The sequence below is a fragment of the Acanthopagrus latus genome, chromosome 8 (genome assembly GCF_904848185.1).
Source record: "Acanthopagrus latus isolate v.2019 chromosome 8, fAcaLat1.1, whole genome shotgun sequence".
Classification (NCBI taxonomy): domain Eukaryota; kingdom Metazoa; phylum Chordata; class Actinopteri; order Spariformes; family Sparidae; genus Acanthopagrus; species Acanthopagrus latus.
Genome location: NC_051046.1, coordinates 12,083,197 through 12,109,195, shown reverse-complemented (window position 1 = coordinate 12,109,195; position 25,999 = coordinate 12,083,197). Strand labels below are relative to the sequence as shown.

The 25,999-nt window shown below is 42.2% G+C and overlaps 2 protein-coding genes across 9 annotated transcripts; one reads left to right on the top strand and one right to left on the bottom strand.

Annotated features, from left to right (window-relative positions):
- Nucleotides 1–335: 335 nt before the first annotated feature.
- LOC119024118 (growth arrest-specific protein 2) lies at nucleotides 336–21,411 on the bottom strand. Of its 4 annotated transcripts, XM_037106595.1 has the most exons (9): nucleotides 21,272–21,411; nucleotides 16,595–16,755; nucleotides 13,777–13,907; nucleotides 9,290–9,431; nucleotides 6,738–6,801; nucleotides 6,445–6,644; nucleotides 6,350–6,408; nucleotides 6,151–6,258; nucleotides 336–2,133 (listed from the first exon to the last, which is right to left on the bottom strand). In XM_037106595.1, the coding sequence occupies exons 2-9, from the start codon at nucleotides 16,737–16,739 to the stop codon at nucleotides 1,921–1,923; spliced, it is 1,062 nt and encodes a 353-aa protein (XP_036962490.1). In that variant the 5' UTR covers nucleotides 16,740–16,755; nucleotides 21,272–21,411; the 3' UTR covers nucleotides 336–1,920. The 4 variants fall into 4 exon arrangements, with proteins under 4 accessions (XP_036962490.1, XP_036962486.1, XP_036962488.1 ...); XM_037106591.1 differs by having other exon boundaries at nucleotides 6,350–6,644; XM_037106593.1 differs by having other exon boundaries at nucleotides 6,350–6,644; nucleotides 16,595–16,745; nucleotides 21,272–21,409.
- Nucleotides 21,243–23,646, top strand: fancf (FA complementation group F). Of its 5 annotated transcripts, none has more exons than XM_037106598.1 (2): nucleotides 21,243–21,372; nucleotides 22,315–23,646. In XM_037106598.1, the coding sequence occupies exon 2, from the start codon at nucleotides 22,380–22,382 to the stop codon at nucleotides 23,403–23,405; it is 1,026 nt and encodes a 341-aa protein (XP_036962493.1). In that variant the 5' UTR covers nucleotides 21,243–21,372; nucleotides 22,315–22,379; the 3' UTR covers nucleotides 23,406–23,646. The 5 variants fall into 5 exon arrangements, with proteins under 5 accessions (XP_036962493.1, XP_036962492.1, XP_036962495.1 ...); XM_037106597.1 differs by lacking the exon at nucleotides 21,243–21,372 and adding an exon at nucleotides 21,467–21,598; XM_037106600.1 differs by lacking the exon at nucleotides 21,243–21,372 and adding an exon at nucleotides 21,695–21,713.
- The last annotated feature ends 2,353 nt before the right edge of the window (nucleotides 23,647–25,999 follow it).

Genomic DNA, 25,999 nt, shown 5'->3' with positions numbered 1-25,999 from the left:
GCGCTATTAGTAACATTCTGCAGTTGAAGAATAAACTGTAAAACAAAGTACTGTTAAACTCTACGGATGATCTGTTCAGCATCTTTTACATACATGAACTGTGTGAGAATTACATTTATTTCCAATGCAGACTCCTATTTAAAGGTGCAATATGTAAGAACGTTAGTTTAAAACATGAGAAAATGAACTTGTATTATCAACAGAATGAGAAGGATTTGTACTATCTCGTATTTGTTTTGAGTTGGACGATGTCACATATTGCACCGTTTAGACTTGTGCTTTTAGTCTGAAAACTTACCCAGTCGTGAAAAAACAAACAAAGGAGATATTTCAAATATTAATTTTCAAAAGGTTTGAGAATTTATTGAACATTTACATCTAAAAACCAAAATTGGACGTATGTACTTTGCATAGCCAGTGATCTTATACCATCCCATATATTCATTTCCAGGGGAAAAGTAGAAGAGTTTTAAAAATTAATACACTGAATCAACAGATGACTTATATCTATTACATGTCAGAATCTAAACCTTTGAGAAAGAAATTATCCATCAAGTTTCAATGATTGCACTACCTCCAGAGGTCAGTAACATACAACAAATTATAGAACCTCAACTGAGTAAATCTGCTGTATTAACAATCATACATACACTACATGCTGCATACGCGTGATTGTCCGTAGGAATGATACAAAATAGGAGCTATCACACTAATGACTAATTATTAACAATGGCAATAGTATAAAAATGCATTGCTTGGAATAGTTATTCAACCTGTAAACACTCTAAGCATTGCTTAATCAGCCTAATAAAAACATAAAGAAAAAAAGCTAACATTTTATCACCCATGTTTGGTTTGTATGAGAGATTTGGCAGGTGTTATAAGGAATAGTATAATACAGTGAAGAATCATTTATAGATTTGGTAAATTACCTTTCTTTGGAATATAAGATTTCCACTTACCCTTCTAATGCCATAGTTGAGTGCGATGCCAACTATGACCACACACGTTTTCGGTGTTGGTTGCTTTAACACATCAGCCTAATGGCAAATAAACAAGCGGAGGGACAAAACATTGCAAAAATAAGAGCGTAGAGACACATCCAAGCCAAAAAAGGTGGGTCGAAAGTGGGCAAAACTGGAAACAAAAAAGAAAAATCGTCTCACTGCAAGTTTCCAATATCTCATATTCACTGCACCAAAGTAGTGACGTTCAGCAAAAACACAGCTCTTCATCAGGGTCGAGTGCTGCTCGAGGCGTCACTACTTTGGTGCATTAAATAAGTGGATATTGTAACTCTGCAGCGTTCCCCGCCATTTTGTTTCATGCCTTAGTAAAAAAAAAGTCTTAGTCTACTTACTTTCTACTATTTCACATGCCAGGTTCTCAAGAATATTGGCTTCTTAAATGTCCTGAAACGTCCACCACTTACATATTGTCATTCAGAAAAAGTTCTGTTTTTCAGCACCCACAACAAATACAGCCAGTACCACACACAGCAAGGCCTGGTTGATTATATCAAAGGAGCACATGTGCCTAAACCTGTACAGATCCTACCTACTGTAAGCGATATACTGCTTAAAATACATTTAGTAATAATAATAAAAAAAAACGTACAGCTTCACTTTTACCCAGTTAACACATCATATTGTAAAAAAAAAGAAAAAATTCAAAGCTGGTCAGGACTTCTTCTGTCAAACTAAATAAAACACATTTTTAAGTGTGATTCAAGGCTTAATCTGCTGACAAACACCTGACTGACTTCTCTGACAGACAAAACAAAGCCAAAGCATCACTATTACACAAGTGTGCTGCATGAGAACAGGGATATGTTACACAGCCACATCTGTTCGGTGGTAAACAAAGACGAGAAATCATCCTCCTTCAAGTTTATTAATGCCACTTTTCAGTCTCGTGTCCTCACTTTTTGCTGCGGTAGTGGGCCGCCACCACCAGGTAGCTGTCGGGGGTGAGGTCCTTGATGTTGGGAGACTTGCTGCTGCTGATGGGGGATGTCTTGCCCTCCACCCGGGAGATTTGGAGCATGCGGCAGGGGTCGTGTTTCAGCAGGTAGCTCTCGAAGGTCTCCCAGCCTCCACCAACACGCACCATCACGTGCTTGTTGTGCAGCATCTGCAGAGAGGAGCGGGATTATAGTGTCAGTTGTGATGTCAGTGTGTCAAAGCTGAGTCCTTGCTGCTATAGGACTAATGCCATTTCACTGATTGAGGCTTGAGTTGAATGAACACTTAAGCTTGGCTTTGATGTAAGAGGCTGCTGAATGATGTCGGGGGGCCTCAGACTGGTTGATGTCCCCGGAGGAAAGCTTCATCCAGCTCTCAGCAGCCTAATGCTTTGACCAGGCTACATTCTAAATACAGAATAATTGACTGTTTGATTTGATTACATAATAAAGAAGACAAACAGTCCTCATGTCTTAAAGGCTGCATCACAGCAAAATGATGTAGTTTTCTAAACTTGCCACAATATTATACTTGTTGTAATGCTTGTCTCTGCCCGCTTAGTCAGTGTTACTGTCAAATCACTGATGATTATTTGTCAAAAACCTCATTCAGTTCCTTTGTGCCGTCTGTACAACTGTTGACGGGACACCTCAAACTGCAAACTAGATCAAAAATGTCTCCTTATATTATGAATTTGGATGGATGTTTAATATCTGTAAAACTTTCCCCGAGCTGAGAAAAGCGTTTTGAAATCTGCGCCCTCATCACAATGTAAAGTCTATGGGCTTGCAGTCGGGGCCAGCGGGGGAAACTCTGCCACCGGGCCGCATGACCAGGAAGTAAACCTGGAGGCTAGAGAGCTTCTTTTCGAACAACTCTCAGTGGTGTAGGAATGGGCGCCGTCTTTGCATCTGCCCTCAACATAAACCTGTGGTGTTAGCCTCTTAGTTTAGCGTGATAGCACTCTAACATCTGCTTATTAGCGTTAAGCACAGCAGAGGCTGATGGGAGCTGGAATGACTGGTGCTACATTAAAGACAGGAAATCACCAAAGTTATTACAATTCAGGTGATCCAATGTCCATTGAAATAGCTCTTGGAATATGTCAGTCTTGACCAAAGAGATTGACTGACAGACAGACAGGCATTACCGTCCCTTGAGCAAGGCTGCTAGTATGGCAAACATGAATAAAAATTAGCTATTGAATCAATAAAATAACCGTAAATGCTTTGATTAACCAATGATTTACATGCAGAGCTTTTTTTTAATGTTTGATCTGAACCGTTTGCGTAAAAAAAAAAAGATACCACCAGCCACATCAAGGCACATTCTCAAGGTTGGGTTCCATGGCAACATCAGCCATTATAATAAGCAGGAGAAGAAATTAAAGGCTGATATATTGCTCGCTTAGACGCTCACATTTCCCAGAGGCTACGGACAAAAAACATATTAGCCACTATGGAGCCGTATCACCTCCCACCTCATTAACATGCCATTACACCACCACTAGAACAAGCTTGTTTACTGAAAGGCCCCTCTAAGAAGGAATTGCGTAGTTGCTGTTAAGATTAGGATGCTTTGCTTGTTGTCTTTAAAAACACAAACGGGAGGGGAATGACTCAAGACAAATACCAAACTAAATCGTTTGATAAAAAGGGTAAACTACCTCGTGAGACTGTCACCTCAGTCCAGCCAGATATGAGGCCTCCTGCCCTCCAGCAGCATAACATCCAACATTTATAAGCCTCTTAGAAGAATCAATCAGGGGGGCACTGGCGGGGCACTGCTTCCAATCACCAGCGCCAAACCCTCAGGCTTTGTGACTGTGGATTTAATGGACCTGTGTGACGCAGAGGGCTTTCAATCATGCTGCTTTGGGACAAGACCCTTGTTGAAGCCCGTTCCCTCCTCAGCGGTCTAGAGAAGGACAGAGGCCCGGGGCTGATCTCGGACAGCACTTCTCACAAACACTGTGATGTTACTCTGGCCCCTTGTTGAGGCTACAGCCACCTCATTTTGTTCCAGGAGCTGAGAAGGTCAGACTCTCAGGCATGTCGCGATAATTGTGGAGGAGACTCATGTATGTGCCGCATGCCACCGTTGTCCCCACTCCACGGCTGCGCAAAGACAGACTGTATTCATGCCTTTTCAGTGGAAGCAGCTGCCGGGGGGTTAAAACCATCCGAGGAATTTTAATTAAAGTATCTGACTGTGAAGAGTGCAGGCCGAGAGACACAGGAGCAGAGGTTTAACACTTCCTTTGGCCTGATCAGATGATTTATCTCACTCGATAACACATGATAATAAACATGCAATTTCTGTCTACCCTGTGCTACAAAATCTAGTGCATGTCTGTTGTTCTTCCTGACTTTTCTCCTTTTCTAGGGTTTTTTTTGGAGGATATTATTTTTTAACCGATATTTTATTTGCAAAACATTGTTTAGGACATGTTCTTGCATGTATGGTGGAATCTAAAGGGGGACAAACTGTTATAATTTCACCGCTTTTCGATGATGGATAGCGAAAATGGCATAATTGAAGTATCCATGCAAATATGTAGAAAATGATTACAAGATCACAAAAACAAATCAAGGGTCTAAGCATGGAGGGGATCATACGCTGTGAAGATTACAAAGCCCTTTGAGGTAAATGTGTAGTATAATAGAATAGAATAGAATAGAATAGAATAGAATAGAATAGAATAAAAGAGGCAAGTCTATTAAATACAACTGAAATGTAAGGTAAGGCATGTGGGCTTCTCACAATTAGTCCTTGGTTGCTGAGCAACACAGCGAAGATTGAGGAGGCATCACATGATGATAAATATTCAGATTCATGTTGTTTTGTTGTAAGTCTTGTTCTAGCTGGAAATTGGACTCACATTGTCCTCACAAATACTGCAAAAGAGCCTTGTTCATCCAAACCTGACGCTGCCTGACATTTGATTTGGTTGAGATTTGACATTAGCAGTTGCAGTATAACAGTTTGACAGCAGGGGACACCCAAGAGTAAACTGTCTTCTGAAGGTCCTCTCTTCCTAAACGTACCGCCGGCATGAATCACATCCTTCGAGGTGTGAATCCTGGTTGTGGGTTGCCAAGTAACCAGGATCCCAAGGGGACCAATGCTACTTCTTTAATCTGCGTTAGCCTCCATTTGTCTGTCTCCAGGAGGGAAAGTACTCAGAGAAAGTCGAATAACAGTTCCTGGGCTGATGGATTCTGTGTAATTGTAAGATGAGATATTGAGTATTGTAGTATAGTGAAATATTTTCCAGGTAATAACTTGGTCAACAGATCATATGGAAATGTGTGGATGTTATTTTCCTAACACATTATGTTGGGCTGCAGACGGATATTGTCAGAATACCATTCACAGTAAATGAGACCTCACAGCAAAGGCGGCTCTCCAGACACAATGAGTTACTTTCATCCCAAACCCAGCCCCGAGAATCAACATATGGCCATATGCTGTGTGAATGAAAAGAGGTCTGCGTCACAATGTGAGACCTTATTGTCACTGATTTAAAAGATAATAGAATGGATGAAAGTGTATCAGCAAAAATATTGTGAGGTTTTTGAGATTTTGTGAGGTTTTCTCCATCCATGTGTTGTAAAATATATGAACCCAATAAATGTAAATTAACTTTGATATATTTTTGCCGGCATCTCAGTTTATATTCTGCATACTGGTGCTTTGCATGATTATAACCCAATTTATAAGCTTATTTTACTACATTTGAGTGGGAAATACTGCACTTTTAACAGAATATTTTTTTCCATTTCTGATGATGTGATGAATACTATGACAAATAGCAGCAAATAGTGCATAGATACTGTAGTATACAGTATTCAGTGGGGGAAGAAGTATTCATGTTTTTTACTTAAATACAAGTTGTACAAAAAAAATACTCAGTGCTGGATTATTACCACAATCGTATTGGTGTGTACATTCAATTCGATGTTGCTGTTGGTCAAAGTGGAGCTAATTCTAACCTTAAGAACTTTTTAATGTTAATTCTTATAAATAAATTGGCCAGCAAGATGCTGTTTATATGATCTGAGTAAAATACTCACCTGTGGAGTCATTAGTAACTATACAGCCACTATAACAGCCTCTGAAATGAATTGAAAATATTTCCACTGTGGCTTTGTTATAAATCTAAACCTTACTGAAATCAACTCACCCGGATAAAAAGCATCTTTTCCCCGACGCGGTAACGACCCTGTGACTGTCTCTCTACACAGAATTTATTTGGACATCTGCAGGGGGGGTCGTCAGCGATGTGTCTCACCTGTAACACACACAGAGGTAAGTATGTCACATATTTCCACCTTCGTATCAAAAGTTGATGCAACATCAGAGCTAAACTGCTGATAACTTACAGCGTCATCCAACAGCTTCCCTGTGCTCTTCTTGCTGGAGGTGACTTTGGTGGGAGTCGGAGACGGGGAAGGAGACGGGGCAGGAGACGGGGAAGGAGACGGGGCAGGAGACGGGGAAGGAGACGGGGCAGGAGACGGGGCAGGAGACGGGGAAGGAGACGGGGCAGGAGATGTGGAAGGAGACTGAGGGAGGGGCTGGGCTGGAGATACAGGTGAGGGAGGTTGTAGAGGTGCTTTCTCTTCTTGTTCAATCTCTTTTTCCAGTTTAATAAGGCCAGGAGGCTCCACATTGTACCTAGACCAAGGAAACAAGAGAAATAAGAACAGAATTAAGAAGGGATTTGCTAAACAACCCCAAGAAGGAAATGGTAAAATAGCTAGACCTTACCTTGAGGCAATCCGTCCCAACTCTAAAAGACAAAGGCACACTTCTCGTGGCTGCTTATGAAGAACTGCAGAGAGAGATCAGCTTTTCAGCATTGTGTAATTACAGCATATAGACATTGTACGTATGGTAAATGATGATAAAGTGTTGATGGGTGGCTGTGTGATGGTAAACGGCACACAAAAATGAGCTTCATGCATTCAAATGCTCCTCTCCTCTGCAGTCCTGTTCATCCCACATAAAATGAAAATGAGTGTTGTTCGGAGAGGCTTCAGATGTTTGTTTTAACCTCAGAATATACACTATATTACCAAAAGTATTCGCTCACCCATTCAAATGATCAGAATCAGGTGTTCTAATCACTTGGCCTGGCCCCAGGTGTATAAATTCAAGCACTCAGGCATGCAGACTGTGAAACAAGACATTTGTGAAAGAATGGGCCGCTCTCAGGAGCTCAGTGAATTCCAGCGTGGAACTGTCATAGGATGCCACTTGTGCAACAAATCCAGTCGTGAAATTTCCTCGCTCCTAAATATTCCACAGTCAACTGTCAGCTCTATTATAACAAAATGGAAGCGTTTGGGAACAACAGCAACTCAGCCACGAAGTGGTAGGCCACGTAAAGTGACGGAGAGGGGTCAGCGGATGCTGAAGCGCATAGTGCAAAGAGGTCGCCGACTTTCTGCACAGTCAATTGCTAGAGAGCTACAAACTTCATGTGACCTTCAGATTAGCCCAAGTACAGTACGCAGAGAGCTTCATGGAATGGGTTTCCATGGCCGAGCAGCTGCAGCCAAGCCACACATCACCAAGTGCAATGCAAGGCGTCGGATGCAATGGTGTAAAGCACGCCGTCACTGGCCTCTAGAGCAGTGGAGACGCGTTCTCTGGAGTGATGAATCACGCTTTTCCATCTGGCAATCTGATGGACGAGTCTGGGTTTGGAGGTTGCCAGGAGAACGGTACATTTCAGATTGCATTGTGCCAACTGTGAAATTTGGTGGAGGAGGAATTATGGTATGGGGTTGTTTTTCAGGAGCTGGGCTTGGCCCCTTAGTTCCAGTGAAAGGAACATTGAATGCTTCAGGATACCAAAACATTTTGGACAATTCCATGCTCCCAACCTTGTGGGAACAGTTTGGAGCGGGCCCCTTCCTCTTCCAACATGACTGTGCACCAGTGCACAAAGCAAGGTCCATAAAGACGTGGATGACAGAGTCTGGTGTGGATGAACTTGACTGGCCTGCACAGAGTCCTGACCTGAACCCGATAGAACACCTTTGGGATGAATTAGAGCGGAGACTGAGAGCCAGGCCTTCTCGACCAACATCAGTGTGTGACCTCACCAATGCGCTTTTGGAAGAATGGTCAAAAATTCCTATAAACACTCTCCTCAACCTTGTGGACAGTCTTCCCAGAAGAGTTGAAGCTGTAATAGCTGCAAAAGGTGGACCGACATCATATTGAATTCTATGAGTTAGGAATGGGATGGCACTTCAGTTCATAGAATGAGTAAAGGCAGGTGAGCGAATACTTTTGGTAATATAGTGTATGATCAGGTGTTTGTTTTAACCTCACAGAATACACGATCAGGAGGTGAGGGTGGATGCAAGATGTACGTTACATGTGACACACCACACCATGCATTACAGACAAAATATCCACTGCATGATAGCAAACCTGGTCTTGTTACATCTACTGCTGAACTGATAAATCCATCCAGAGAAAGACAGACAGAGAGAAAGAAGACAAGTGTCAGAGGTTTTGAGATCACAGTTACATGTGTGCTTCATGTGACAGTGCAGTGGTGACAGAAAACTCTGTGTGTAACTCGGCCTTCAGAAATTATTTGCATATTTCAGATTGCTTCGCGATGGCGCACCAGCCGTTAGTCAGAAATTACAGGAATGTATGAATATTCTCAGTCTCTCTGTCACTCTCGGGGTCACATACTGAACATCTGATCGTAAGGAGCGTGTTTCAGTCCAGACATATCTTAACTGCAAGCATATTTCAGTGCCATAACTCGCCACAAAAAATGCTTGCAGTAGATAGCGAGACACAGATGAAACCCTGAGTGAGAATGAGGAAGGGAAAATGTCCCTACTCGGGGCTGAGGAAAACATTTGCATAGCGTTGGCCTACTTTCTCCCTAACTCACACCCTGCTGTCTGTGCTCCCTTTGTTTTTCTTCAGACATTTCGTGCATGAGCACATTATTCGGGATGCACGCGTCCTTGTGGTCAGGTAGAGCTGCTCCCATCACAGTGCTCCCAGCAGACTGCTGCTGCCCATGTGAGCTTTGTGTGCATGTCAAAGGAGTTGAATCAGAGCCTGGAGATCTGAGTCCTCTGAGCTTCAAAGGGAAAGAAGAGGGAAGCGGCCCAACCTGCATGATCGCTCTACCTGCACAAGCACGCCATTCACAGGAGATAGAAATCTGAGTCCAATGCCCCGGCAGTGCCAGGGACAGCATAGAGCCCAATGAGGACACTGAAGCCTGTGTGCCCTTTGTGATTTTCTAGCGGTCTGATGCAGAGAAATAGTTCACTCACCTAAATCCTCCGACTCAAACAGACACGTTTCTCCAACTCCAACCTTACGACACCAGGCCAGGAAGTTGGCCGTGTTGTCCCTTGCAAAAAAGGAGCCGGAGGGAGCGCTCTGCCGACATGGTATCCTCCGATTGGGAATATTCTGTGCAGAGACAGAGAGGTTAACAGATGTCTTCATGTGCGCTAGGATGAAGAATATCCCCCAAATGCATAGATGAACAGCAACAGTGAACTGAACATGATTTTTTCTTTTGTGTTTGACAAAGAGAAAACAAATGTCATCCAGGCTGATTTGTGCGGCCCAGCCCCCAGAATTTCCATCAAAACACAGAGCCACACACTCTGTATCTACACTGATTTCTTCTCCATCTGTCAAGGCTCTGGTTTCAGCTCAGAATCAAGGAACCTTTTCCATACAGATCAATATGGGAGATGGCGGTTCAGAAATCCGGGGCTACTTTACCAGGCCTGCTATGATTCGGGATCAAATGACATGCTTATGGGTTTCAGCCCCCACACGGTCTGTTCAGGGAGATTTATGCGCCTTGCTGTGGTTTTATACAGGATATGTGCGTCTGTGCTATGAGAAAGGTGCAGTGAGCTCATGCTGGAAATATGCAGGCTTTTGTGGGTATTTTTCTTTTCTTTCCAGGCTCTCCTTTTGACTTTTCTGGGATCCTTTCTTTTGTTGAATCACTTTGCATTCCTGAGGAAATAATGTCCACCACACATTGCGTCTAACGATCAGAACGGCGTGTTAGTATTTCTGGGTTAGGTGGCTTGTTGAATTAAACGCATATTTAATAATAATGATAATAATAATAATACTGATAAAGATGTACTTTGCTTAAAATGGCTATGAACTTGATGATTTAAGTAGACCTGCAGCATTTTCTCAATGCCACTACCATCAAAGCTGTGCATGTGCACTAAAGGAATAGTTCAACATTTACCCTAAAGTTGATGAGATAATTATGTTCAGTAGCCAGTTAACTTTGCTTACCATGAGGACTGAAAACAAAGGAAACAGCTCAACTGGCTTTGATCAAAAGTTAAAAAATCAACCTTCCAGCACCTCTGAAGCTTCAGGGGTAATGAGTAGGGGTGGGGCGGTCAAAGATTTTATCACGGATTGGGATAAAAGTCACTCACAATAAGTTGATTGTGGTAAATCTGTCATTATCAGGATAATCATCAATTGAGATCATTGTGAATATCCTCACAAAACCATTAGATTTATGATTACATATATAAGATTCTTTGATTGATTGTTTTTGATCACTTATATTGAACAGGTTACTCGTGACGTGAATATTTTCAAATTGTCCAATGCTTGATTTTGAGTAAAACCATTCTGAGTCTCTGCTGGTTGCCTGTCAGACACGCCCTAACAAGAAATAGTTTAGTCAAAATGTAATTTGCAAGGCAGCTGGATTTGTTGGAAGATGACATTATCATGTGATCAAGAGAACTGAGGCTCTTCTAAGTGGTCAGCTAGCATCAGTTATATCAGCACTGAAGAGGAAGAGGAGGAGGAAGCGCTAAGAAAAGGATTCAGTCCTTTCTCGATGGAAATATATTTTCCCTCTTCCTCCGACTGACATAGGCAAGAGTTTTGATCAGAGTCTATCAACAGGCTCCACTGGAGGAAGTGCTCTCCTACTGTTGATCAGACTGAGGTCAGCCTGTGTTAGACAGTGATAGACAGATGGTTCATCTGATTACCTGCCAAGTATTTTTTGAAAAGTTCCTGCGCTTGTCCAAACAGTTTCCAAGGAAGACATCCCAGATGGTTCCTTGTAACAAACCATCTGGCACGTCAGGCTATCATAAGAATAGCCAATTTTTTGTTTTTCAACCACATTTACGTCAAAGATTTATAGCAAGCGTGACGTATCATATTCACATTATATGCTTATTATATGACTTTTTAGTCCCACCAGTGGGGATATTTCCAGCTGTTCTTGTGGCAAACAGGTATTTTGAGCTAAACCAGGATGTTTTTCTCACCTTATCCAAGTGTTACTGAGCTTCACCAAAGCAGCGAGAAGAGAGGGAAATAGAAAGAGAAATTTCAACCAAAATTTACAACATAATGAAACTTTCAGGTGCTGTAGGAAGATTTTGTCTCCCTTGGACAGAGCCAGGCTAGCTGCTTTCCTGGTTCCAGTTTTTGTGCTAAGCTAAGCTAACCAGGTGTGGTCTGTAGCTACAGATTTCAAGGACAGATATAGGAGCGGTACTGTGTCAATCATCTACCAAAAAGCAAATAGGCATATTTCCTAAACATTGAACTTTACATGTCCTTGGTTAGATATGGTGGTGGTATTGATCACATGGCGGTGATACGATGCAAAAGAAATATCCTCTTCACTCATCTCCAGTTGATATTGATTGATGTAAACACGTGGGAAGACAGCATCTGCCAATGGATTCATCGTTTCTCTCTGCTGGAATCACTTAGTACAAAACCCACACAGCAACTTATAATGACGCTTCAAAGCAGATGGAAGTTCTCTTTAAAGTGGTAACATGTATCTGTGATCAGTGGCAGCTTATGAAGCGCCTTGATAAGCTGCTCAAGCAACAATTGTTTGACATGAATAATAATCTCAACATGACGTAGGACGAGCTGCAGAGTATCAGGCGCGGCTGATTAATCTTTCATGGCTCATCGAACTGAAAGCTCTTAATTGGAGCGGTGAGGAGCTATAATATGGACAAATGGCAATAAATCGTGCTTGCTATAAAAGATCAGAATGCAACTTTGTTTGATGTCACAGCCGGAGTTAGGGCAGACCTCTATCTGACTCAGGGCTCCTCTGCCTTCGTCTCTCTGCGATCAATAAGATCCTCTATTTCAGCGGCTCCTCCGCTGTCCCACGGTCACTGACCTCAAGTATTTCCTCACATCTGCGCTGCTGCACTCACACTGAGATCAGGAGACCCACCGTCATCAGCACAGTAATGCCTCAGTGCAAACATCAACAACTCTCACTGAAGAGCCAACAAAAGAGTCTTTTGCTTCCTCTCGTCTTGACCGAAACGCTCCCTAACGACTGTCTCCCTCTGTTAGAAACACGTAATCCCACTGAGCACCAGACGTTTGTTCAATGCGTAAGTAAGTAAGTAAAGATAGAAAAAATTGCACTTATGAAGCCACATTTTTTTTTCGAAGGCCAGTCGAGGAAAATTTGCTCAATACTTTATGATGTTTTCATGGGAAAAAAAAGACAAATATTTTCATTTTTTTCTTGCCAGTCACATGCTGAAAGCATCAAACCTCCTTGCAGTAGCCCTGAAGCTGATACTATCAAAGGATCTGCACCCCAATCGGTTTGTTTTCTTGAGCACTGACCCAGTAAAATACACGAATGCTCTGATTGCTCAGGTCGAATTACAACAACTTGCAGGGTTACCCTTTAATCTTGCAAAATTCATTAAACCCTCACTCAAGGCTCAGTAGAAATGAACATTTAATCGTAGTTCTGCCAATTCTCACAGGGGATGTGGGGCCCCATCAGTTAATGTGTCCTTGCCAGCCTTTATTTTTTCTTTTTTGGCCCTGCTGAAGGCTGCAGACCCCATCCCCCCATCAACCATCCCACCCTTTGTGTGCTGCTTTTTCTGAAATTGTGGAGCTCCTTGCAAAGTTGGGATTCATGGTCGCTGCTGAGGGGGGGGGACATCACATTTACTGGTATTTAGTGTCTCTCTGTCTCTTTCTATTTCTCTCCCAAGGTTATGATAAGAGATGGGAGGGATTTTACAGTTATAGCTTTTATTGATCTTAAAAGATGGAGAAATAGAGATAAAACATCATTATCATTGTCTTCCAGCAGTCTGGTCTCTATAAATTATACAGAAAACAGAATTTCACGGGAGCGTGAAAAGAAATGTAGCATGTATTAATCACTTTTTATTGGCCATATACGAGCAGATTTCCCTTGACGTGAGAAATGAGACCATCGCCGTCTCTCTCAGTTGCCTATACGAGCCTGTGGATGGTTTGTTTACGTTTTTTTAATTCTCCCAGACTGCGGGTTTCTTTATGAAGGACTAAGGTCAGATTTTCTCAGTGTCTCCCTCCTCTCCGAGCAACAGTAGCCAGTGTTGGTTTAGAAATGGAGTCCTCTAACATAAACAAACGACCGCCTTCAGGAGCAGAACAGAAGGTCCGCGGAGCCCCTTTAACGTGGAAATACAGAAAACAAATATCAAACATGGCTGTCTGGACTTCACATTCTTCTCTAATCACACAGGAGAATTGTTGAAATAGCTGAGACCATAGTAACTGTCAGTCAAGATGATCTAATAAGATACTGCCTGAATGATGGCTCCCCTCTCAGGATCACTCCTCTGTCAGATCATTCACATACATAAAGTCAGACCAGGAACATTTCCAGGTGAGATCTGGCTGCCAGATTAGTGTTTTCACTGTAACCGTTATCATGCTAGACTGCTGTCATCGTCGGGTTACTCGGTACCTTGCTGTTGCCAAGGGCAGGCAGGCCTCCGTTACTTTGCCTGAACTTCTCCTGCAGTGTCTCAGCCAGCTGGCACAACAGGAAGCCATTGTCTAAGCGATCCATGAAGCTCTCAGCGGTGATTTCCAGACCTGACCAAGGGACACATAAAGAAAGCAGAAAATCCAGCAATAAATTCAACATTAAAAATGCTCATTTTGGAATATAAATACAGCATAAGGAAATAAAATTTAATCCCCAGCCCTCTTCCAATTGGAGCTGAACTCGGCGCAGTGTTATTGACTCTCAGAAACCGCTTGGCTGATTGAACTTGGCTTGTGCTTCGGGGTTTAGGCAGCTCTGCAAAAGCCAAATGTCCAAATATTACAACATGACTTGGGGGGAATGTGGGGGGATTTTCTGGTGCTACACAGAGGAGTGGCAAAGACACGGTCAGATGAAAAGGGGGCATCTGATTGTGCTCAGCAGTGCGTCATTATGCTGCACAGTTGCAGAGATATATTGGTGATCAACATGTGGTGTCCAGTTGACTGACTTCCAGAGGACCATTCCTTCTTAGTTAGATCATTGTGAAATAGGAGGTGGTGGCAGGGGGGTGTCTGTGGAAAGAAACCGGAGAGATTTTTTTTAAAATCCCCTTTCTGTTGCTTATAGGAGGAGGGGTCTCGGGCTTCGGCGTTTAATGAGTTCCAAATGTTGTAATTGAGCCCAGAAAAGAGAGATTGAAATCTTGAGAAATACTCAGCAAGCTCCCGTCTCATACACTCAAACTCTCGCTCTCTCCTCGCTGTATGAGGAAAATATATTCCAGAGGGCTCTCAGAGAAACACTGAAACTCAGATACTCAGTCCTATAAATTCCCAACACAACAACAATGTGACTCATCGGTATCGCCAGGCATTCGCCTCCCACTCAATCGGTGGATTCATCGTTACACTGCACCGCTCCTCCTACCTGCAACTGTGAACACACAGCCGAGCATATTAGCGCCTTCGTTCTTGTGTTTGGCTTAAACCAACATGCTGGTTTGACACTGTGTGTTTACTGGGATGATTCTGCATCCAAAGTCCTTTTACGTCTTTGATCCCTCACCACAGCAGACCAGAGGTTTCTAGTTCATCTGGTTACAGTGCAAACACAGAGTCCGCGAGAGATAACAGGGAAGATACTGAACTTGTTTTAAGTTGGTCACACACAGGCAGGCGTCAGTTTCAGGAACTTAACTGGCCTCAAGATGATTTGATGAATGATTACAGTCCGCAGCGAGTCCCCTGGAGTAACTTTCAATCATTTGATGACTACTTTTGATGATGTTAAGTGTAGCTACGCGTAGTTTTCTCCCAGAAATTCAGTGAGCATTTATTTCATTCTTAAACTCTCAAGGAATTTTTGAGAATTTGAATTTACTAACTAAAACATTTTTTATGTCCACACCGTTTGATGCCAGTATCTGACGACCTGGTTATGAGACTAACAATCAGCTACCTTTCTCCACAATTGCTTTTTGCTGTTTTAAACTCCTAAGTGCCATGCTTTAGAGGAACAAGTTAAGGCTATAAAGGGAAATTGCAGTATTTTTAAACCTGAGTCCTATATTTACATGCTTTGTTGTGTAACTGATTCATAGCTACCAGAAGTTTTGGGGCAGGCTCATTTAATCAACCCAGCTCGCCACAACACAGCTCCAAATGCTGCAATGTAATCCTTTGGGGCAACTCCAACCGTCAAAGTTGAGTCTATTAATGTGGTTTAGCCACTGACAGTCGGAAGTCTCTGTTGTGTCTGTCACGTGTTACTATCATCTACAGAGATAAACCTCTGTTGGGAAAATAAGACGCATTTTGTCCCATTCAAGGAGAAGTCTCCCTCTGCAATCTTGCAAGGTGAGCGGCTGCCTCATTTAGATCAGATCAAGACTTCCGTAACGTTGTCAGGCACAGAATAACAAACAAACCATCTCAGACTGTCAGTGGTAAAAACAAGCCTGTTTAGTGGGCGTAACTTTGACGGTCAAGAATTATGTTGCAGCCATGTCATGACTTCAAGCTGAGGCGATCTGCTGGACCAGTTCTAAAACTTAATAAAAATTATTTACACATATAACACACTAAACATGTAGCTATTAAAAAAAACAGAATTACCCTTAAATGTTGTCTTACTTACAGTTTTTAGTCTCTGAATATACTGTCTCTTCTCATCCAAATAAACCATTATGTTTTAACCTAAAACCTAACATTCCTCTTACACACCCCATTGTCGCTTAATTCAGATCAGATCCTCAGAGCACATCATGCATCAGTTTTGAGACTGCAGTGTTGAAGACGACTATACTGGGTCATTTATTATACAACAGCAACCTTGCACAAATCTTCTTTAATCTCCTGCTTATTCTCCACCACTGGCCGTGTGTTATTCAGGAGCTCTTAATGACGGCCATTATTCAATTAAGGCAAATCTACGGGAGAGTGCGTGAACATGGAAACACACTTTAAAATAGTTTGTAATGAGGTTCAGATTGATCTCAGTCTTCTGCAGAGGTGTTCACAGCAGCAGTACCAGTTCAATTAATGTTAAAGGTGAGAGCATTTTTCAACGTCAAGGTGTTTCTAGGACAGCGCTTTAAATTAATCAGCGGCAGCACCGCGCGTTTGTTTGCACAGTGGGCAAAAACAAATTGAGGCATGATGCAATGAATGCAACAATATTTTACTTACATGATTATTTTCCATGAACAGAGATTTAAGAGTGATTGAGAGGCAAAAACACTGAGGAAGATGGGATTACTCATGTGTAGGAATATGTGTCCTGTGCTGTTTACCGAGAATATTAGTGAGCCACAGGGCCAGGTCTTCCTTCATGGGCAGCAGGCTGGCTTCATGTCGACTGGCCAGCCACTGGTGATACTGCTGCATGTCTGTGAGGCCGGGGCCACTAGGCTGTTTGGGGCTCAGGGAGCTGCACATGGTTCCCTACTGATGGCTTGAAGAGGAAGATGAGGAGCAGGAGGAGGAGGAGGAGGAGGAGGAGGAAGAGGAGGAGGAGGAGGAGACACACAAAGACAGCACAATGTAAACTTTAATTTGTCTAATTAGCTGTTTGCAGGATATCAATATGGAAATGGACACATTCACAGTAAATTTTACGTTTTCACAATACAAAATATATGTTATGCCGCATATGTTAGAAACTGTGACAGAGAGATATTAATTCAACTGCATAGACATTTGTCAGGCTACACTGGTAACACACGATCATTAATAAATGGTAAATACAGAGTTAATTAAACTTTGTGTAATAACATATTAATAGAATTATCATTATTATTGAGTTTCAAAAAAGTCCCCATTTACTTCAGTTGTCAAAGAGAAGGCTGAAACGCTGTTTTTGCCCTGAATGTTTTGTGGACTAGGAAACTTTTCACGAGGCTGAGTACATGATGACTTATTGGACTGATCCTTTATGAAACAATAAGAAGCTACACAGGTTGTGATTCATTATGATAACATTTTTGTTTCTAAATGATTGTGACAATATTCTCCAATACCAGCTGTCAGTCAAGCCCAATATTCCCAATAGGAGTCGAGGAGGATCAAATGAACACCGGAGATCTGAGTGCTTTTGTCCTCTAGGCCAGATCCTGGCTTGGTTTACAGTTCACCTGATGACAAGAGATGTTCTCATGGGCCCTGACAGCCCAGTCACTGTCCCCCTCTTCACTGGACAACAGACACTATTATACCAGCCAGACTCAGACAGTAGGACTTCTGACACAAACAAAGAGCTCCTTCTGCAATCTGTGATACAGTCTGTCATACAGTCTAAATCAATCCAATCCACTCCACACTGCAACAGGCCTTACATTACAGCCTGATGAAGAGACTGTGTTCAACATCAATATTCAGAGCGATATTTAACAGCTTCTTACTGCCTGCGGACTGAAGTCATCGAGTAAATGAGACATTTCTCAGAGTCTTTTCCAATAATGTGCTACAGGATGCCAAATCCTTCAGCATATGAGCTGTAATGTCAAAATCATTCAAGTTCCAGTCGAGTGTCACTCCATTAGCAGATTTGCTGCTGAGACAAGTGAGTAACTGACAAAACAACTGGGCACCAGATGTAAGCGCAGAGGAACAGCACACATCAACAGCTCTGCAGTTCATATTCACAGCCTGAACGCACGGGAGGTGTGATTGCCTCTCCAGACACGGACGAGGAGATGGAGTGTGCAGGAGTCACCTTCAAGGATGAGACATGGTGGCAACACAAAGATACTGAGGACCTTTTTACTCATGGCTTACACTATTCTGTAGGCTGCTGTTGCCATGTAAGCAAAAGACTCAGTTTTAAGAATTAGGAAGGAAATCAATTAAAACTGGTTCTTTAAAAGGTGCAGCATGTTCAAAAATGAACTAAAATCACTCGTAACAGCTCTGACCATATGTCTAGGTAGTCTTTGTATTGTTTTGCTGTGATATCTACGAAAGTTAGCATGCTAACCAGCTAGCCTCTATCCATTTTACACCTCAAGAGGTGACGGTGGGATAGTAAACAACACCAAAACTCCCCTGGTGCTCCAAACTCCCAGTTCAGGCAGAGTCAGCTAATGGAAGCTATTGTTAGCTGCAGTAAGCGGTAACTCTGGTGATATGCTGCTCCCTTTAATGCACCAGATATTAGTGAATCAGCTGAGATGCACATCTTAAAGAGCTCAAAGATCCAAAAATTCATAATTTGTGCATATTTAAGATGTCACTTGTAGAGGTTTGTCTGCCTTCTCGAATTACACAGAACTGTGGGATGTTAACATTCCTTCCCTCTTGGCTGAGCTTTCACATTCATTTAGTTAGCTAGCCTCCCATCCACGAGTAGATGCATGCTTCAGTCTATGGTACGATAGAAGGGTGTTGTTGAGTAGTAAGAAAAGAGTTTCCTACATGAAACTGCTCAAAACTGCTCGAAACTGCTCATGTCAGTGGACCGTCTGAATAGCCGGAGTCGTAATTTCTAGAAAGAGGCTTTGCTGTCACGTATTTGAAACATATAATTTTGGCGCTGAGTGACATCTAGTTCCATCATATTCAAGAGAGGGCAGACATCTCTACAGCGGATACCTCCAAAAGTCTGCAAATCACACCAAAACAATCTAGATGGATAAATAGTACTACTGGTATGAGGAAAAATATGATTTTTTTTTTTTATTTGGGGCGAACTGTCCCTTCAACCTTCCTATAGTATAGAAAACAACATAGATTGGTGATATTGCTGTTGGTTTTTGTTCGGGTAGTGTTAAAGACTCTCCAGTGGGTCCAACACAGGGGACATAATGAAACAATGAAATATTATTGCTGCATAGAAAAGCTTTGCCTCCAGCTCACCCACAAGCGGGAACATCTTACGTTACTTGCGGTAGGCAAATAGCAACAGGATGTTTCATGCAAATCATAAGAAGGGCTCATTCAAACAAGGAAGCAAAACTGCCAGAGAGAATTAATTCATAGTCGGCGATGGCTGAAAATGTCCTCCGAATACCGAGGGAGTGCAACACAACGCGAGGAATCTGACCTTTAAAGCTGTGTAACATTTCAAGGTCCCCCTGGAGTTTGGCTGTAACCAAATCACACTGTGGTGCAACACTGGACATCAGGACCTTGATGTCCGACCAAGGTTGTCTTATCTTCCCGAGGACAAGAGCTCCTCGTTGCGTACACACACTAAACTCTGGAGCTCAGCACTTGCACACAGGTGCTACATTCCCATGTGCAGGCTGACGGACAGAACAAGGGCAGTGGGACAACTTCTCATATCCCAGAGGACAAGAGCCATTCATACAAGTCCCTTCACTTGTGTTATGTGTAAATATAATCATGGGAATTTGACATTAATAAATAAAATAAATAATAAAATTATACATAACACCCATCTATTTCAAAATAATACATCATGTACACATCGTCCCTTCCCAATGACCTGTTGACTCAGTTCTCCTTCTCCTCAAAACGCCTGAAAAACACATTCTCACTGAGCCTTATGGATTCAAAAGCTGTGTCCTTCTCGACAGCATCATGAATTGACATCACACTGGGTTTCCCCCTCTTTTTTTCCCCAGGACAGACTCCTAAAGTAACAACCAGCTGGTGTTAAACATACCTGGTTCCTCTCACCACACTGCAGCCTGACCTCTTCAGCTGCAGGCCAAAAACACAGCCAACACCAACACTCTGCAAAAGCTTTGTGTATCATGTACCATCTGCTTGAATTTGCTGATTCACTTAGAGCTGACAGTAGATTTATAGTCCAAGAATGCGCAGAGGCACACAAATATACATTTTCCCATACTGAGAAGCCTCATGACTTCAGAGGAGCCATCATAAACTGCCACGGTTGGCTGCAGACACCCTCCAGGAGAGGCATATGGACGGGAATTTTGCCCGCTGAATCACGTCAATTAGAAAGAAAACAAGAGTGGCTCTGTCCTCCTAACCCGCGCCGACCTTCATGCCTTTCCCGTCTACAACAGTAAACTGATCTGGAGGCTGATTTGTCCATTTAAACCAGGGAAGTCAGCGTGTTTCTACCGCAGATAAGCACTGTGTGTGTTGTGAGTGAGCGCTGTGTTCAGGTATCATTGTGTATCATCAGCTGTTGTCAATAAAGGACAGTCTCCAGCAGAAAAAAGGGGGTAAAAAAGCAGAATATTCTCATTTTACATCCAATAATTCAAAGCATACAAAAAGCCCACAGCACAAATCTTGTTTATAGATCCACAATATCCAGTGACACCTTGTTTTTGTTAGAGCAGCACATGGACTGTCATAAATCCTGAGCTGCCATATTGTACTGACTTAATACTTAATTATTTTCAGTCTGATAGGCTGTCTTGGGTCTTCTTTTGTTCAACAATTGTTGTCAGAAAACACTGACAGATAAACTTTTTTTCCAGTGTCCAATGTCCAATTTTAGTGCAATAAAGTGGTTTAGGACTGTGTTGCGTTGGGCTATTAAAAACACTGGCAGCACATTTCATTTACAACCGTAATAAGGTTTTAAAAAACTGTCTCCTCCTTTACAACTGTTGCAAATAAAAAAAAAAAAAAACAACAACCACAACAGACGTTTCCCCTCTCTGCAAATAGGATCAAGGGGAGGACGTCTGATGAGTTATGACTGAAATCCAGCTGAGCCTCCACTAATTAAAACCACTGAAGTGGCTGAGAGCTGCAACTGTACAAAATATGTCAGCTAATTAAAGATGCTTTCAATGACATTTAAAAAAAAAAAAAAGCAAGAATTCACAGCTTTTTTAGTGAGATTTGACTGAGCCAAAGTTACCAAAGATTACATTATTCTGCAAACAGGAAGCTATACAGTCCAAGTTATACCCCCAATCTAAAACAGAATATGTATAAAAACTTTTTTTAAAAGTCTGACATTCATTTGGCAACATGAAAAGAAAAAGAAGAAGAAGAAGAAGAAGCTCCTTATCTGTGCTCACCTTGAGGGTTCAGCTCGTTGGTGCGCACCTTCCTCTCACTCGTCCTGTGAGCTGCTGGATCCCACTTTTCATGCTTTACTCAGCGGCGCACCGACCCACAGGTTAGCCTCCAAAACACTGAAGCAATGTGGACTGGGGAGGTCTATCTCACTGCGCGTTTGCACAGGGATCTGACTGCACACACACACACATTTACACTCACAGCACGCTGCTGCTGCTGCTGATGATGATGATGATGGGAGGGAAGTTTGATCCTGCTGGCAGTGCCTCCCTCCACTCTCCTCTTCGTGCTGCCTCAATGTGAGATTTCTGGACTGAATTCAGCAGGTCAGCCGGAGAAATTCGACCTTTCGAAACACTTAATATTAATGGATTTATTTTGTTTTTCTTCTGTGCGCCCATGTAATCTGATCCCACTGTCAAATACACACTTGTGTCTGCTGTGAGTACTACATTTGAATGGCACTTGGACATGCATGGCAAAGCATGGCGACCATTATGAAGAAAGCTACGAAGAAATGTATGAAAGTTGTTGTTTTTTTTCTGTAAACCTACAAGACAGGCTTTGTTTTTGTAATTGTACCGACAATATAATAGAGACAGTTAATGCATACATGTGTAGTTTAGCGACAAAACACTTAAAACAGAGGAAGAAGATGTGTTCTTTTGGCTTTTATTTTGAAAGAAGTTATATTAGCGTGAGCTCCTCAAATACGCATGCGCAGTAGCAGAAGCGCCAGCTACAGGGAGCCGGTGTTGTCAAAAATGCAATGATAAGTTAGTAAAACAACAGTTATGTTTACCCTCACGTAATATTCATTTACAAATGCGTTGTATTCATTTTTATCCTAACGCATATGTTACTGAAACCCACACGTGTTTAAAAGCGTTTTGTTTTGAAACATGACGCCGGAAGTCTTGTTGAACGTTGAAGTTGTTCGAACCTGCTAACCTGTTGCTAGCCTGCTAGCTAGCTCGATATTCTACCAGCGGTTTTTCGTCGACAGAGGACAGTTTGTAAGTGTTGTGTTGTTCCTCCGCAGTGACTAGTACTGGGTCTGGGCTGTGAGGGGCTCAGAGGCTGGACTCTGAACGCAGAGAGCGCCACATGGAGGCGGTGCTGAAAAACTTGGCGAGCACAGCGGAGCTGCTGGCCGTGGCGGCGCACAGCGATGCGGTGGAGCAGTGGGATAAACAAACTCTGACCAGAGCTTTTCAGTGGGCTCGGTACTGCGAGCACGTCTTCAACAGGTTTCACAATAATCCCGCTACGAGGAGGATTATGGAGAAGCAGTTGCAGCTCACAAATCAAAGCCTGCGAGCTGCCTTCCCTGGATATACAGAGATCTCCTTCTCGGACCTCTCACGATGTCAGCACCTGTTGCTAGTTGGTCTGTTGAACAATCCGGATCTCCCCTGCTCCATCTTGAAAATACTCTTTGACAGTCCTGTAACCACGAAGCAGAGTGAGTATCAGGATGTCACAGGCCTCTGTAGCCACATCATCCAGTGTAAATCTGCTTGTAAAGTCCTGAGTCCTCTCACTGGCGTGTCAGCTGTTGGTGCTGATGCTGAGGTTCAGGGGGTGATGCTGATGGAGAGGCTGGGTGCTCTGCTGAGCCAAAGCGGAAAAGCCAGCCAAACAGAGCACTTTTTAGACTCCGTCCTCCAGGGATGTGAAGGAGAAACAGAACATTTCTGTCAGGTCATCGCTGCGGCTCTGCTGACAACGAAAACCTCTGCTGCACAGACTGCCTCGCAGGATTTTCTCTTGGACTGGCTGCAGAACAAACACAGTGAGCTGCAGCACCTGTGTTCAGCACTGCACACTACACTTCTGACAGATCTCGCCAAAAAACACCTGAAATTTAGAGATGCATACTGCGGTGTGCTAAAAAAGTGGACCTCTGATATGGAGTACAGCATAAGTGATGGTGAATGGGTTCAAACCGGCACAAATCAAACTGTGTCCTTCAAGAGACTGACTGAACACTTTCTTGCCTTGTTTGAGGCCTGTCCCGCTCAGAGGGAGGATGTAGAAAAAGAGCTAAATGCTTTGAAAATTTCTGATGGAGACTTTGATGTCAGAGGTCTGAGTGTGTGGGGAGACCTCCTGTCAGCATTAAACAAGTGACTGTCAGTCTTTGAGTGTCTGCAGAGCCTCAAGAGACGGACAAATGAGTCTTTTCATATTTTGATGCAATGTTTGACCAAGGCTGGATATTAAACATCATTACACTTTTGATGCCAAACAAAATGTGTTGGTTGTATTTCAAGCTATGAATTAGGCAAGAGACAATATAAAGATGTCAAGACACAATTAACAAAATATACTTAAAACTTAAAGACAATATCTAAAATTGCACTAAAACATGCTGGAATCACTTTAAACTTACCTTGAATCACATAGAGGACACACACTTTCTTAGTAGGAAACAATCAAAGAATCTTGAATAAGTAATCATAAATCACAAGGCTCACAAATAATGGATAAAGACATGGTGGTAACCCCATCTGTTGTTTTTTAGATTGGACTCTGCAGTATTTACACACACCAGCTTTAACTTGTTTTTATGGAGGATCAAATGTGCAGCCCATGCCTTCATCCATGGTGACAGGTTCATTTAGGCAATTCAAATAAAGCAGGAAACCAATATTGGACTGTACATCAGCAAGTCTGACAGCATTTTCAAGTCATTTAGATGAGGACATTCATGACTATCCCGATAATGAAAATTCACCCCGAACAACTTATTGTAAATGCTTTTTTATCGTGATAAAAAAACTTTGATTGTCCCATCCCTACTGTAAATGACTGAAAGTTGACATCAAGTGTCTGCTCAGATTAGTATTCGTCTTTACTTCTGTTCACACAGTTTTATTAACGTTTCCAATTTGAGACTACACTTTATTCAGGCAAACTTCTACAGTTGCCTAGGGTTTAGGCAGCATTCAAGAACATAAGGAACGTTTACTAAAAGTAAATTATTCTGTATTCTGTATATATACCAAAACTCAGGTTTTACATCAGCATTAGTAACAAAAGCCAGTCTCACACAACTGATAAACATTGCCCAGCACTTCAATGAGGTGTCAGTAACATTCAAATTATTGACTGATTATCTGTATTTTTCCTCAACTTGTGAAATGTAATTTAATTTGTAAAACGCACACTAAGGTAGAATCAGAAACACAACATACTGGATTTATTTAGGATGGAAAAATTAGAATGTAATAACATCCTGAAGATGTTTACTGGCCGGGTAAGCCTTAAAGTAAATGGCAAGGGCTTGTTTCTTTCCCAGTAATTTTTTTAATGCAATTTTTCTCCATGCTGCTTTTATTATTAGTTATTTTTATATTGTTTTTTTTTTTCTCAATACAATTGGATATTTGTTATACATTCCCAGCCTACAGGGTTTGGACAGATGGTCGAAGCACGTGAGCTGACTGAATTCAACTTAAAGTAATTGTCAGGCATTGAATAGCTTACACATTATAAATTGGTCTCCGGGGATTCAAGGCTGCATTTATCATCGTAAATTCCACCTTACGACCAAATAATTCTGGATGTGGTGTTTTTAATATCATTCTGTAGCAGTGATTTATGAGGTCCTGAAAAGAAAAAAATAGTCTGAACATTGTCTCCAGATTGTGCAGACATGCAGAGAGAGATGAGTTTGATGATAAATTGTTTTAAAGGACAACAAGCTGCAGAAAAAATGTCAATAAGCAGCGAAAGGAAAAGCATAATGTGATCCAGTTTACCCCTTCTCTAACTGTACACACCTAAAATCTTTTCAGTCTCTCACACACCATCTGTCAGTATTGCCTTTTTTCGCCACAAAGCCACACTCGGGTCTGACTCTAAAAATTGTGATTGGCCTAACGCCAGTCATGTGACCTGACTGCCAATTCACACATCGCCCATGTGTCAGAGCACCTCTACGGTGAGGGATCAGTTAGTCAGATCAGCCATCTTCAATCAAACCCTCCACAATAGCTGGTGTGTGACATAACTCTGGCAGACAGCGGATTAGAGAGCATGTGCAGGGAGACACCAACACCACCACGGCTCGTTTAACACGCCGTGAAAGCAATCCACGCAGAGACAGACAAGGGTCACTGAGTAAGGGGCGGCGTGTACACAACCAATTTATTTCTACCCAATGAAGAACATATGCATCTGGCTGGATGGAAACCAGCCCTGATTGAGCGGCTCTCACCTGCTTTTGTGTTAAAAAAAATATATGCAAGCTTTACATTGTTATTGTACGTGTGTTAGATCAGATTTTAGCCAGACAGGCATGGACGAATCCAGAGGCATTTCTAGAGTTTATTCAGTAAACTAATGAGGATTTTTTTTGCATCCTCTGCGTGTTACCAAGCAGCACATTATCATTTTGGCTTTTGACAGGTTTTTTTTTTTTTTTTAATTGCTAGATTTTGTGTTTCTCGCTCTTCTTCACAGCTTTACACATAACTGGCAGAGTGGGTAAAGCAGCCATGGTGATAATCAGATGTGTTACTGTCTGACTCCGAATGAGAAGCCTACAATTTAGACCTATTCCTGCCTCTTATGTGCAATGAATGAAAACATGTTTACCCACTATTTATACGGAAAATTACCCACATGTCTGACAACTGATAATAAAAAAGGAAAGCCCATTGTTGTCAGTCTTATGACAAAGAATCTTCTGACAGAGAGCTGTGTTATTTGGATTTAAA